The sequence below is a fragment of the Lutjanus erythropterus genome, chromosome 17 (genome assembly GCF_056507025.1).
Source record: "Lutjanus erythropterus isolate fLutEry1 chromosome 17, fLutEry1.hap2, whole genome shotgun sequence".
Classification (NCBI taxonomy): Eukaryota; Metazoa; Chordata; class Actinopteri; order Lutjaniformes; family Lutjanidae; genus Lutjanus; species Lutjanus erythropterus.
Window position 1 is genome coordinate 21,195,589 of NC_139333.1, and position 13,555 is coordinate 21,209,143.

The 13,555-nt window shown below is 41.2% G+C and overlaps 1 protein-coding gene across 3 annotated transcripts in view; it reads left to right on the forward strand.

Annotated features, from left to right (window-relative positions):
• The window catches only part of dock1 (dedicator of cytokinesis 1), a 260,399-nt gene that overhangs the window by 62,460 nt on the left and 184,384 nt on the right, over nucleotides 1–13,555 (forward strand). For all 3 annotated transcript variants that reach the window (XM_084740732.1, XM_084740731.1, XM_084740733.1), the window contains exons 19-22: nucleotides 8,191–8,288; nucleotides 10,619–10,708; nucleotides 12,602–12,702; nucleotides 12,798–12,926. In XM_084740732.1, the coding sequence (XP_084596858.1) occupies nucleotides 8,191–8,288; nucleotides 10,619–10,708; nucleotides 12,602–12,702; nucleotides 12,798–12,926 (418 nt within the window). The remainder of the gene's footprint in view (nucleotides 1–8,190; nucleotides 8,289–10,618; nucleotides 10,709–12,601; nucleotides 12,703–12,797; nucleotides 12,927–13,555) is intronic.

Consider the following 13,555-nt stretch of genomic DNA (forward strand, 5'->3'; position numbering starts at 1 on the left):
CAACACCTGCGTATGTTTGCAGCCCAGAGAAGCATTAATTCCAGCAGTAATCATTTTCACATTTACTTCAAAAAGAGATTTTTTCCAATGTATTTTAGCCACGTAGGACCTGGATTTTGAAACCAGCTTTGGGCCACACACTCTGACTTGAAAAGACGGATTAACCATGCACAGTAACCGCTTTAAGAAAGATCACTTCTCCAGGACTCCAGGACCTCTGCGGTCCGTCGCTCCTTCCACCTGGTCTTTACACGTGTCCATATGTTGGACATTTGCCCTCGCTCAAGGGTTTTTTCTTCGTCCCTTTCTCCTTCTAACCCGCCCCCCCCTTCCTCCACTCCCTCCTGTCAGTCAGACTCGACTAGATTTTAGTCCATCTCTGCTGAGCGGACGACAGCTCTGCTGTTTACCGCCGTCAATCTCCTACAGCATTTTTTCCCACAGGTTGCTGAAAAAAAATGACAATTATTAAGCTAAGGAAATCCCCATCTCTGCCATGTGGCTCATGGATGAAGGATTTTGGCCCCTTGTGTCCCTTCAGCCTTTCTACATGTTTATAAACCCCAGACACGGTGGTCTCAGTGTGTGAAAAGCTGCTCTCCTGTGTTTGAGTGGTCAAAAGCCCCCCAGCTCTGATTTCACGGTTACTCTAAACAGACCCATCCTAAATGTCTGCTTTGCTTTCCTGTGCGCTTGATGCATTGTGCATTCTTTGTTTATTTTGTTGTTTTGGCGTGCAGGACGGAGTCACCGTTTTAATTAGAGCCAAAATGAAAGCTTCCTCATTCCTCTCAGTGGTTTTTGGCCACAGCCTGAAAGAGAATGAGAATGAAGAAGGGACAGATTCACCGCAGGCTAACTTTGACTGGAATTGAAATTAATTGTTTTACTCGCCCACAGCAACACCCTGTTTTAAATAAAGGAGTGCATCATGTCCTTATGTTTTTATTCATGGTAACGCAAAGATAATTCTGAATAGTCACGCAAGGGCAAGTGTGAAAGGAAATGCTTGGAGTGAGCTGTTGAAGCAAATTGATGCTGGTGTGGACTGGCACTTAGTCTTTTTGCAGTATCAGAGCGCTCACTGAATAGTCCTTTTATATACCTGCAAAAAGAAGCAAAATGAACCTGTTTTTACCTTTTCCTGGAGCTAAATATGATATAATTCTCTTCTCAGGAGTTGTAAAATAAAGTGCGGCTGGAGAAGATCAGCAGCTTGTTTGTATTCTCCAATTTTCCAAATATTATTAAAGGATATTTTTACTTTATTACAACTTGGATCTTATTTATGTGCATAATTTCTGCTAAACAAAGTGGTGATCGAGGAACATGTCACATAGGTCATGACACCTACTTTTGTATAGCCAGAAATAATTGCAATAAATGTTATTGTCATTTTAAGACCACTTTTATTCCGCAGCACTTAATGCCACTGATAATAAAAATATTATAGCATAATAATGCAAGTACAAAAAATCTTAAAATGTACCTAATAAAATATAAATAAAATGGACTATTTTGTCAGATTATCTAAACCACTTTATTTGGAGGTAAAGCTGAAAGTGAGCGCACTCAACAGTACAGTACTTGAGCACAATTTAACCAGAAGCTGAGGGAAAGAAGCTGTGATATAATTACTGTAATAACTCATAAAATGAGCATGATATGTCCTCAGTGATTAAGGAAATAGGCATCGTTTATGAGTTGTAAGAAATCATCTACAGTCTTTTAGAAGGAGTAGAGGAGTAGAACAGCTGTTTAACTCACAGTGTAGGACTCATCGTTGCTTGTTATTGTCAGATTACAGTGTTGTGCTTGTCTTGGGCTCCTGCAGTGTTCCTGCAGCCTGCCTGAGCTTCCTCGAGTCTAGGGAGAAGAGGATGGGGAAAACAACTCGCTTCAGCTTTAGATTGTATATTAAATAGGATTTCAGTCTATTTAATATACAGTCTATGGCTCCAACTCACTATTTGGACTGCAGTACTCATTTTTTGACACACAGTTGTTATATATTGCTCCTTTAAGTCTATAAAAGAGCACTTTAAGTAATGATTTTAGCGTTCAGCTTCTTTATTTCTTCCAAATAAGTTTGGCCAACCTAGACATAGTAAGACTCAAGCTTTGATGAACTTGAAGTATCCTTTAAAGAAGACCAAGGCACTGGATTTCATCCGTTGCGTCACGCACATGGTCCCAATTCTTCCATCAGTAAACAGAGGCTTGACATGACGTCTGAGGTTATAAACTTCAAGTAATTTGACTTTACTTTCTCTGCTCACATCACAGGACTGTTGGGAGTTGGAAAAGTTTTGTACCTCTTGCACTTATAGAGCCATCTCAGAGCCTTTTTGTGTTATTAAATAAAAAGCAACACATGGCTGTTGATCTTGATGCGCTGACATTTTGGAAACTCAGGATTTTACACCTGACAGTGGATCTGAACAGCAACAGCTCTCTGTCTGCATCGATCTTCCACAGAAATCTCCTCTCCACCAGCCGCCATACTAATGCAGAGGCCTTATGTGACCTTGTTGTAAATCTTTGCTGTCTAAACAAAGACCTGCATCGGAGAAAAAGAAAAGTGCATTTTTCTTTCTTTCTCTCCTAGGTGTGACCCAGATAACATGCACAATAAATGTCCATAAAGCTTCAGTAATGAGGTCACTGCGGACCCCAGAAGTATCTTGTTGTCAAAGTACCGCTGCGTATATTGTGTGAAAGAGGGGGGCGTTGTGTGTTGTTACAGTAATGTTCCCTTTGAGGGTTATTAAGTTTAGTCTGCGGTGTAAGTTGTCATTTAAACACAGTCGTGTGTTCCCTCCCACTCTGCTCGGTGGGTGGTGATGTCAGCTGATGAGCAGCCTCAGTTTCAGAAGCAGAACCTGCTCACACTGATGACGTGATGGAGAAAAATTGTCAGGAGCTCTAACCTTTTACTTATCTATAGATTTATAGTATTTAATACGCAAGAAGAACTCAATCAGTACCTTTCTTTCCCTCGTTTGTCCACTTTGCCTTACTTTTTCCCCGTTTTCCCTGCGTGAGAGGGATGAGCAGCAGTGTGTGTCCTGGTGAGACCGCTCAGTCCTATAGAGCCGCTCCACTGCTGATATTTACCTGGCACTTTGTGGTGGTAATTTGCAAGGCACCAATAGGTGCTCGGGGATCAGACTGCCTCGTCACTGCACACTGAGTTTGATTAAACAGAGAGGTTTGTGTGTGTGTGTGCATGCATGCATTCGTGCGTGTGTGTGCGCGTGTCCCCCAGGATATGTCCTCCCACGCCGAAGCTCTAGGAAAAGGGTTGAGTTCTTTTAATAAAGCAACGCAGAGCGAATCTATCTCCGACTGTGCTGGAGTCTGCCTGCTTTATTAAAACCTAGAAGCTCTTTAAAACTCCCACCCAAACAGCTAACTCACTCGATAGCTCACTCATTCACTCAGTCACCCTTCTATCTTCCTGTACAGTTTCTCAGTTATTTTCAATATGTGTCTATTCTGATTTCTCCTTAACAGTTCTGGGAGAATAGTCATCCAGCGATGTTTTGCAGTCGGCAAATAGTTGACAGGAAAACTTCCAAACCATATCTGAGATTTGGGAAATATTTTAAAGTTCCAGTGTGCAGTGTTTTCTGACATCTAGCGGTGAGCTTGCAGATCGAAGACAAGTTGCATCACCCTCCCCTTCCAAGTGTGTAGCAGAACACTTGGTGTCTGCAAAACTCACAAAGAATGCAGAAGGCTGCATCTAGAGTCAGTGTTTGGTTTGACTGTTCTGGAGGTGGACCCACGACCTCCGTAGACATAAACCGCTTATTCTAAGGTAACAAAAATACAACAGTTGTTATTTTCAGGTGCTTATACACGAATGAAAACACACTTGTGTATATGTAATATTCAATTTCTGCCAATAATCACAGTAACTATATATGTCATATATTTCCCAAAGTATTAAGGGTCCTAAAACATATTTTAAGACAAGCATGCAAGTAATAGAACAACTAGGACAGAGTGGTAAGTTCAGGAAATTACATCATTGTATTGTAAAGCTGCCATTAACACCAGGAAAAGACAAAACTATATATAGACGTCTAATGTTTAATATTGATATATTGCTCATCCTTTACCTTTCTACTTATTTTCTACTTATTACTAATATTCACCACAGCCTTACTGGTTGGTCACAAGTCATTTCTCCTGAAGACTAACTCAGGCAAAGGGGGAAAAAAGGCCCTTGAATGCCCCCTGCAACAGACTGCCTGCTTCACACACATGACACCTCATCTCTGATCCCCACATCCGAGATGAAACAGTCTTTAATTAAGCGAGATTTATGCAGGCGGTCTCCCGGCTCTGGGAGCTCGTGTGAAGTGGCTGCTGGCTCTTCCCTGGGTATTTTCAGTGTGCTTCACTAAACGCAGGCTGGAGGAGAAGCCGAGATCTAATGACAGCAGAGCCGGGAGACGACCCGGCCTGGTGAAAGATGTATTAACATCCTGTTCCTACCTTGGCTGGAAGGAGAAAAATATTTCATGGGAAAAAAAAAAATAGTTTGAGAGTAGGAAAGTAAAGTTTATACTGCATGTGACATTGTTGTTACATCACCGTGTTAACAAAGCCTGCTCTTTTAAAATGGATAACCGAACACAAGGCTGTTACCATTAAAGAAAAACTACTTAGTGGTTGTGTTTACTTGAACAAAACATTCAAATGGTAATGTGAAGTCTTTTGCATTTCAGTTGTGCAGTGACAGTGTAACCTATTCTCCCAGAATTAATTATTCTACCACTCTCCATCTGCCAGTTTTGTAGCTTTTAAATTTGGCTGCCTGCAAAGACAGCCATTCTCAAGCAGATGTTATTTGTCGAAGGTGCTCAGTGATTTTCTTACAATTCCCAGCCAAGCAAGCCAGAATCTCCCCCGACGCGGCCTGCGTCACCGTCCCATGTGCCACAGGCGGTGTGTGTGTGGCCTCTTAACAGCGGTGCCCCCGGTGGGATCAAGCCGCCCGATGATTTATTCTCGTCTCATTCCATTTGTCTCTCTGAGGTGCTAAACCGTCAATTTTCAAATCTATATCCCCTCGGGGACGGGGATCCCTGGTAGCTTAGACGGGGTCTGGTGGCTCAGCCGCGATGGGTTGTCGGGTTTGCAGATGATAGGCATCCATCACGGTGTCGCCATGCTTGATTGACTCTCACATAGCCAATCAGGCATGGCGAACGGAGAGAGGGAGCCGATAGAGCGAGGGTCCCAGGAATGCCTGAATTCTGAAGAGATGCTGAAAGTCAAATAATGCAGGCAGGGCAGCTAATATGTCATGAATCTGCTATAGGAAGGTTTCTCTTTCTTGTATAAGAAACTTAACTTACATAACAGTTAACAATAATAGCTATGGATGAGGTACATTAGTGTAAAAAAGAATTAAAAGAGTGGTTCATATAAATAAAATGGGTCGTTGCAGTGCATAACAAGCTGTTGGAAGATATCCAGTGTTCTGCCAACATGTGAGATTCAGCGGCTACAATTTATTTATCATCTCATCCAGGTCAGTCATTCTGAGGGAGAGGGATGAACGTCAGACTCTTAACATAAATGATCAGGGGCCTCTAATGACTGTAAAATTTGTCTGTCAAACCCCATGTGGAGAAATTGATCTTTTCCAACTGCAAAAAAGACATCCTGTCATGCTGCCGTGAAGCAGGTGATGGGGCGACGGATTCTTCCATTAATTAAAGTATGACAGATAATTATTCAATTAATATATTGTTAAATCAACAACAGAAAAATAGTACTAATTATTCCACACTTCTAGCTTCTTTAATGTGATGATTTGCTGCTTTTCTCTGTTTCATATTATGGAAAACTGGACAGACAAAACAACATTTCTGAGGACGTCACCTTTTGCTCTGGAAAATTTTGTGTAACTGTTTTTGTGGCTATGAATATTTTAAGCTATTCTGCAATATACATTATACATCATGAGGCACAGTATTTGTTACTGAATACCACTTAATCAATTGCAGCAATACTGTCTGTATGACTATTGGTGCTGTCACAAAATATAAACACAATGAGAATAATCGTATAAAAACGGTGGCAATAATAATTAAGTGTGTAAAGGCATATCATAGAGAAGCTATTGCCCAGCCCTGCTGTAGGTTCTCCTACACATTTGGAAAGGGGGGAAGAGACGAATAGGTTGCTATCCAATTAAATAAAATTTAAAAAAAAGTGTTCCAGCTTTTTAGTATTGCATTTCTGTAAAGCTGGGGGACTCCACGAGTTTAAGCATAATCAATGCAGCTGAGGCAGAGTTGTGTAATCTCCAAGCTCAACACAAGATAACCCTGATGACTTCCCCTGGGTTTGACAAAGCTCCCTCGGAACCACAGAACACATTAGACACCTGTTTCACAGGCGGAGTGGTAAACTCATCTCGATGTTAACAGTGAGTGAAGTTGGCCTCTAAACTGACTGATGTCTCTCAACACTGTCTGTCACTACATTTCGGAAGATAAATCTCTTCTGTACGTAGAAAAGAGCTGACTGACGTTCACGGGAGCCGGTGCCTTAACAAATCGACATGAGTGCATTTTTTAAAGCTCCCAATTTGATAATCTGCCCAAAGGTGGTCTGAGCGAACGCTCCCTTGATTAATCACATCATGACTCATCCTCTTACGCCTAAATTCATTTTCCATGATTAAAGTCAGAGATCTAATAGAATGACTAAAGCCAGATTTGGAAAATTTACAAACTGACTTGTGTGTGTTGGAGAAGCATCTTAAACAAATAACTGACCCAACACTCATCAAATTCAAATGTTCAAACTTAATCATCATTTCTCACTACCTCTCCATCTCCCTTCACACTAGAAGTCCTCACAGGTTCAAAAATGAATGCCTGAATTACTAGCCGTGACACATATAATCCAAAGAAGTCAAGGCTGAGAAAGTCAGTAAAATGCATCCAGATTTTCTCTTCCTCTCTTGCTGAACCACTTGAGTGTCTTGATTGAAACACTCATTATTTCAGCTTAGAAGTCCACTTGTTGTCACTGTGATGGATGACAAATGTGATTTGCTTTGTATCAGCTTTGCATTTTTATTGCGTCTGACTGCTTTCCCTTTTGAACTAAAATAACGATTGCTCGTTCATTGCAACGATTGCTTAGGATTGATAAGTTGCTATCATCTGCATAGACATATACATCCAGAGGCTGACATTTTTTCTAGAATCTCCTGGGACACAGGATTAAAGTCAGTTTTACTATTCTTCATGGGACTGGAATGCGGCAGGGAAAAAGGTCAATGGGAACAGGCAGGAGGAGGAATCGTAACAATGGGTCCTTTTTTTTAAAAAAAAAAAAAATATATAAAAATGTGTGGGTTGGTGGGAGCAGAATGGGATGGAAGTCATTCTTCCAGGATTGGAACTGGATGTAAATAATTTTTTTTCCCTAGCTCATGGAATTGGGACCAGACGGGAGTATTATTGTGAGAGTGGGATGGGACAGGAGTGAAAATCCATTTCTGTGTCACCGTCTAATGCAGATGGCGCATTGGCCTTTGGATCTTACTTCAACACTGATGCCATATTGGTTCTGTCAAGTGCTTATAGTGCTTTTCATGCCGCTCCCTGTTTACATGTATTTGATTACAGGCCAGTCTTGTCCAGACCAATATGGCAGTGACGTTTACGTATTTGCAGCAACAGACGGAAGCAAACATTGCAGTGTATATTTATGTTTGCGATCATCTGTGATCTCCCGGACAACTTTGACCTCTGCTCTCTGACCCTTCACCCCCTGAGAAGGGGCACTCGCTCGTGCATTTGGCACCACCTTGTGGCCACAGATGCACTTTGCAGTTGCTGTTGGGCCACACTCACAGAACTTCCATCATTATCGGCGCTGTCTGACCACAGCTGGGTCTTTTTGGATTAACGTGGGTATTACACATAATTTTAAACAGACCTGGGACCCACAGAAATATAACAGGAACCAAGCCTGATCTGATCGACTGTATAAAACGTGGATTGAAACCCGCACAAGTCCTGAGTCAAGTCCAGGGTCTATGTTTTTGGGTGGACCAATGAAGACCTCTACTTCACACTGTTTTACACTTGACAGGATGATCTAACTGCTGTGTTTTGTGGTAATGACTTGTTTTTTGGGGGGTTTTTTCAGTGGACCTTCTTGGCCTGCTGAAGTGGCGCTCCAACACCAGCCTGCTGCAGCAGAACCTCCGTCAGCTGATGAAGGTGGAAGGCGGCGAGGTCGTCAAGGTCAGAGGGTCATCTTGCACCGTGCTGACCACACTTCATCTTTGTTTTGACGCTGAAACAAAAAAACTAATGATCTTTACAAACGTCCTTTGTTAATTGTTCTATCCTTTTGCCTGATACAGATAAGCAAAAACAACAGCAAAAACAAGTCTCAACAGCTGTTGACATTAACACAATCCTTAGTGTTCCTGAAAGCTACAGCTTCTTGGCAACAATTTCACAAATGATTTCACTGCCTGTCAGAGCGAACAGGTTGCTCGTTCTTTTTTTTCCATGATGTCTGCAGCAAGGAGGGAGCACATAGCACCGCACACAGCGTACAGAAGGGGAGGAGATGACCTGCTGTCAGAAGTACAGGCAGAGGCCCTTTAAGTGCGCAGCGTGGGGCAGATGAATAAATCACTCTCTAGAGAAAGTTTTGCGCAGACTGCAGGTTGGGGGGCCTGGCAGATTGCAGTGTATCAGAGAAAAGTCCTTCACCCAGACAGTTTTGATCAGAACAGATAGACGTGTCAGCCACAGCTGGACCAGTTCATTAAACCACAGGGGTGTGATTATTATTACAACCACATTAGCACTCAATCTCTCCAAAGTGCTCCGAGGCTGTCGGTGTGCAGTTAGATAACATTTTCATCTTGGCATTTAAAAGACATTTCATCAATAGGGTATACATTATACATCTATGCTGGGGTCTTCCACAGCCGCCATTGTTTGTTCGAGATGAGTTAGTTGCATGAACACTTCTGGCTGTCGTCACACCTAAAACTATGCGTGTAGCTGCCAGTAGTCCCTCCTCGGATGCTGTTTTGCTGCACCACTTTTGGTGCGGACACAAATGAATAACCTGAAGCCTGGCAGGATGAATTCTCGTGTGATTTCATGATCTCGTGAATCCAGCTGCCTCACAAGGTAACATTTACGTCCCGGCCCCGAGTCCGGGAAACGCTGCTCTAATGTGATACTGCTTCTGAGTAAACAGTGCAGTCTTCCTTCATCTCTGTCATGCAGTCTGGCCTGTTTGAGATTGAACGGTGCTTCAGACTCCACACAGCGGCGCACACTATGTTTGTTTCTCATTGAGACCGTGATGAATCTCATCCATCCTGAGATGACAGACCAAGCGCAGTATATCTCTGTTTCCGACACCTTTACATCTGTTTTCACATTGCCTCAGAATTGGCTGAGTAAATGGAGCATGTTTCCCCAGAGAGGAAGGGTGTATATAGTTAGTGTTTCTTGAGGTGCTGCTGACAGGGAAATTATTACTGTCTTCATAGAACTATATTGGCTCGTGTTAACAGCAGCACAGGGTGTGTAATGGGTGGCACTGTCAGAGCAGGAGTTCACTGCTATTTAGTTACACCACGCAGCTTGTGTGGGCTTCATATTCAACACGGTAGCGTTCATAATGTTTGGGATTACCTCTAATTTGGAAGCGTTTGTTTACTAAATAGCATCCAAATCTCCTTGCTGCTTCCACTCTCAAAAATAGCATAAAACATCCCCCTAAGATCCATACTTTGTTTGTCTGTTATCATTCTTTATTTGGATCCCCATTAGCTTCCACAAAGTGTTCGCTAGTCCCCCTTGGGGTCCACAGAAACAACAACAGCCACAATAAAAAAAACATTTTAAAATCACACAGCATCAATAAGACAAGAAAATGCGACATAAGCCAAACATAAATATCAGAAAATGAGTGAAATGACTCTACACAAGAAATAAAATATCAGTTATGGAAATAAAACCAAAGTTGTCATAAACACACAGCAACAAGAAATATAAATATATATATAAACTGAAGAAAAAGGTTCCAAAACAGCAAAATAACATCTGTTAAATTCATTGATTTTTTGTTTTAGTGACTTTTTTTTTTTTTAAAGGAAATTTATTTTCGATCTGTCTGATGTTGGAGGGAAGTATATTCCAGACTTGGTGCGACCTGGTGGCCACTACTCAGTTGATGTGACTTATACCATGACCACTGTACACTAGTTTAGATAATAGTCTATGCATCTCTCACACATCAGCACAGAAAGAACAAGGAAGAACTCATCTTTATATACATCGTAATGCTTTCATGTGTCTTACTACGACTTCTTTTGTGATCTTTATTACTTTGTTCCTGATGAGAGATAAATGCACTTGGCTTAAGGTCATTTCTCGCTTTACTGTCACCAGCTGGATGTGGAAATGATTATCAGTTTGTCTGTTTGATTTGAAAGAGCAGCGAAAGCTGTTCTGAGACTAAAACCTTCTATAAACATTTTTTTTAGTGCCATGTTTTATTGTTTCGCCTGCTATAACATTCTGTGCATCTGTCATTCTAGTTCCTGCAAGACACTCTGGATGCTCTCTTCAACATCATGATGGAGAACTCTGACAGTGACACTTTTGATACTCTGGTGTTCGATGCCTTGGTAAGCAAAGAAGCACACGGCAGAGCTAAATGCAAACCAGGGGAGGTTCTTGTCGGCGGGAGTAAACACTCAAACATGTTTGTAGCTGAGATGCAAATGTGTAATGTTGTTTGATCTTTCATTCGCTCAAACCACTTTTTGATGGATGTCTCCGCTCTATGCAGTGTGTCAGACCTGCTGTTTTCGGTCTTAAGCTGTAGATCTAAACTACAACCCCTTTCTGGAGAGAACTGCAAACCAGCAAAGTGTCATTAGAATAATGAATAATCATAAAAATGTTGTTTGTTTTGTTTGATATGTTTTAGCACGATGTTTCTGCACCATAAAGAACCATTTTTGACCACAGAAGTGTCAAACAGCATCCACTGGAAGTGCAAGAGAAGAAGAATAATATCTTCATTTGCCAGGGCAAACACACCTACAATACACACCTTAACTCCTCACAAGAATGTTGAGTGTGTGCCAGGGGTACGCCTCAGAGGACGATACCTCAACTGGGACACTTGCCTGCATCTCTGTTAATATAGTGTTGCAGTGCAGTCCACAAGTCTTTTCCGCATTCACATGTTTTTGTTCTTTTGGCTCTGTACTTAAGCACACTGGATGGAGGTTGACTTTAAGCTTTTTATTAATATGATATATATTTCTGTTTATAAAATAGTTAGGATTCCTACAGTTGAAGTTAACAGGAGGGATGTCAGCTCTTTCAGACATCAAAGTCAGTACTTAAACTTCAGCGGCTGTCTCATTAAAATTAAGTCTGCACACCAGAAACTGCTTCTTACAGCCTCATAGCGACTTAATTTTATACTTTTGTGTCTGTTTTTTTTGTCAGGCACCCAGTACTTACTGCCTTTGGATGTGTGTGCTGTTTTTATATTTTTAGTGTATATTGTAGCCAACAGACTGCTCCCTGTTGTTCATAAATAAGCACTGGGCTCATCATTTACAGAGGAAAGAGCAGTTTAGTTTATTCACAAAACAGCTCAAATGAGAAGACATAGATATGTGAAATAAGACATCCTAACAAGCTGTCTGATGACTGAGAGTAGGGCTCCATACACTGAGAAAATGGAATTTAAAATAAATGTTCATTATCACAATGTCTAGATTTGAATAAAAGCACATATTAAACAGTAACATTTACAACCGACAAAACACCTAAGACTATCCATAGACCTTAAAATCAAACCCTAAACTGACCCGTAAAGCCACGAAATGGTCCCTAAACATTTTTTCCATTAGTTTAAATATTTGTTAAACATGTAAGATACAATAAATACAGACACGTGGCAAATGGAAATAAAAGTCCAATTTAAATGGATTTCAGAGTAACTAGTTTTAGAAGTCCCCAGCTGCTTAGGGTATTCGAGCTTTAACATATTTTAGTATTAACTGCTGCCTTAAGCTCTTTTTGGAGAAGAATAAGCATGAATTTGTAGCGCCGGGGAAGGATTTTCATTAATGTTGTTTGCCTAACATTAAAGGTCTCATTTCCCTGCAAAATGGAGCACAAAGCAGGCAAAACGAAATTAGCCCGCTGAAATTTTGATTACATAACGTTTTCATGCATTCTATCAAGCGTTTGTAGCCAATGAGTTGACGGAGTATCAGGCAGAATCCTATCTGGCGGTCCATCGTCTAACATCATTGGGTCTATCTCCAAAGAACAGTTTTCTCTTTCAGAGACAGGGGTTAGAAATTGTGTTGTCGGGTGTCCCAGATTATCTGCAGGCGAGAGAATTGAGAGAAAATGGCTTTCTGCTCAAATGCAATCTTGTTTAATTTCCCAATCTTTTTCAGCATATTGAGTAAGACAGGCAGTTTTTCCCCGCTCTCCATTATGAGCCATGTGGTTTACATTTTAATGAATATGTCTTTGTTCTGTGACAGGTGTTCATAATCGGGCTTATAGCTGACAGAAAGTTCCAGCATTTTAACCCTGTTCTGGAGACCTACATTCGAAAGCATTTCAGCGCCACGCTGGCATACACGTGAGTTAATTACCCGCTACACAAATACGTCAACTACAGTTTCATTTTTGCTATTACTACCAGATTTGTCAGACTGTATATGATTATGTTTGTAGGAAGCTGACCAAAGTTCTGAAGAACTACGTGGACAATGCAGAGAAGCTGACTGAACAGCTGCTGAAGGCCATGAAGGCTCTGGAGTACATCTTCAAGTTCATCGTCCGCTCCAGAGTCCTCTTTAACCAGTATGTCCTGACGCACATTGTGATACTGTTACGAAGGCCAGGATGCTGTTGACATTGAGGCTGTTTATACCGGGTATTAACATGCATATTGAGTGATCTGATCTCAATGCATCTCAGGTATATTCGCAGCTGTACTCAGAGCTGTCCGCTTGTGCTCAGATAATCCAGGATGCATGTCATACAAGGTGTAAACAGGCTCAACGAGGATAAATATCAGTATGTTTTCATGCAAATCTTGGGTGTGCTAGAGAATCCTCTGATGTACTTGTGACCACTTCTTACAACTGTGTCGTAGCTTTGAGCCATTGTGCGTTGTGAAGAGCAGGATTTACTGCCTGGGTGTGGTTAATCTTTATATAGAACATTTTTTATTTACACATGATGTCATCCAGCCACAATCAGACTTAAATACAAGAAATCACACATGCATACAGACACGCTTTCACTGGCCACACTTTCTGGACACAGTATTTTTTGGTCATCTTTATAAATATTTTATTTTTCAATAGTTTTCATTTCTTCATTGCCGTCACTATTCATTAAATAATACTTTGGGTTCACTGTAATTTCATAATAAAAATCAATATTGCAGCAGCATTGATTGTGGTTTTCCACAGTTTGCCGCTGCT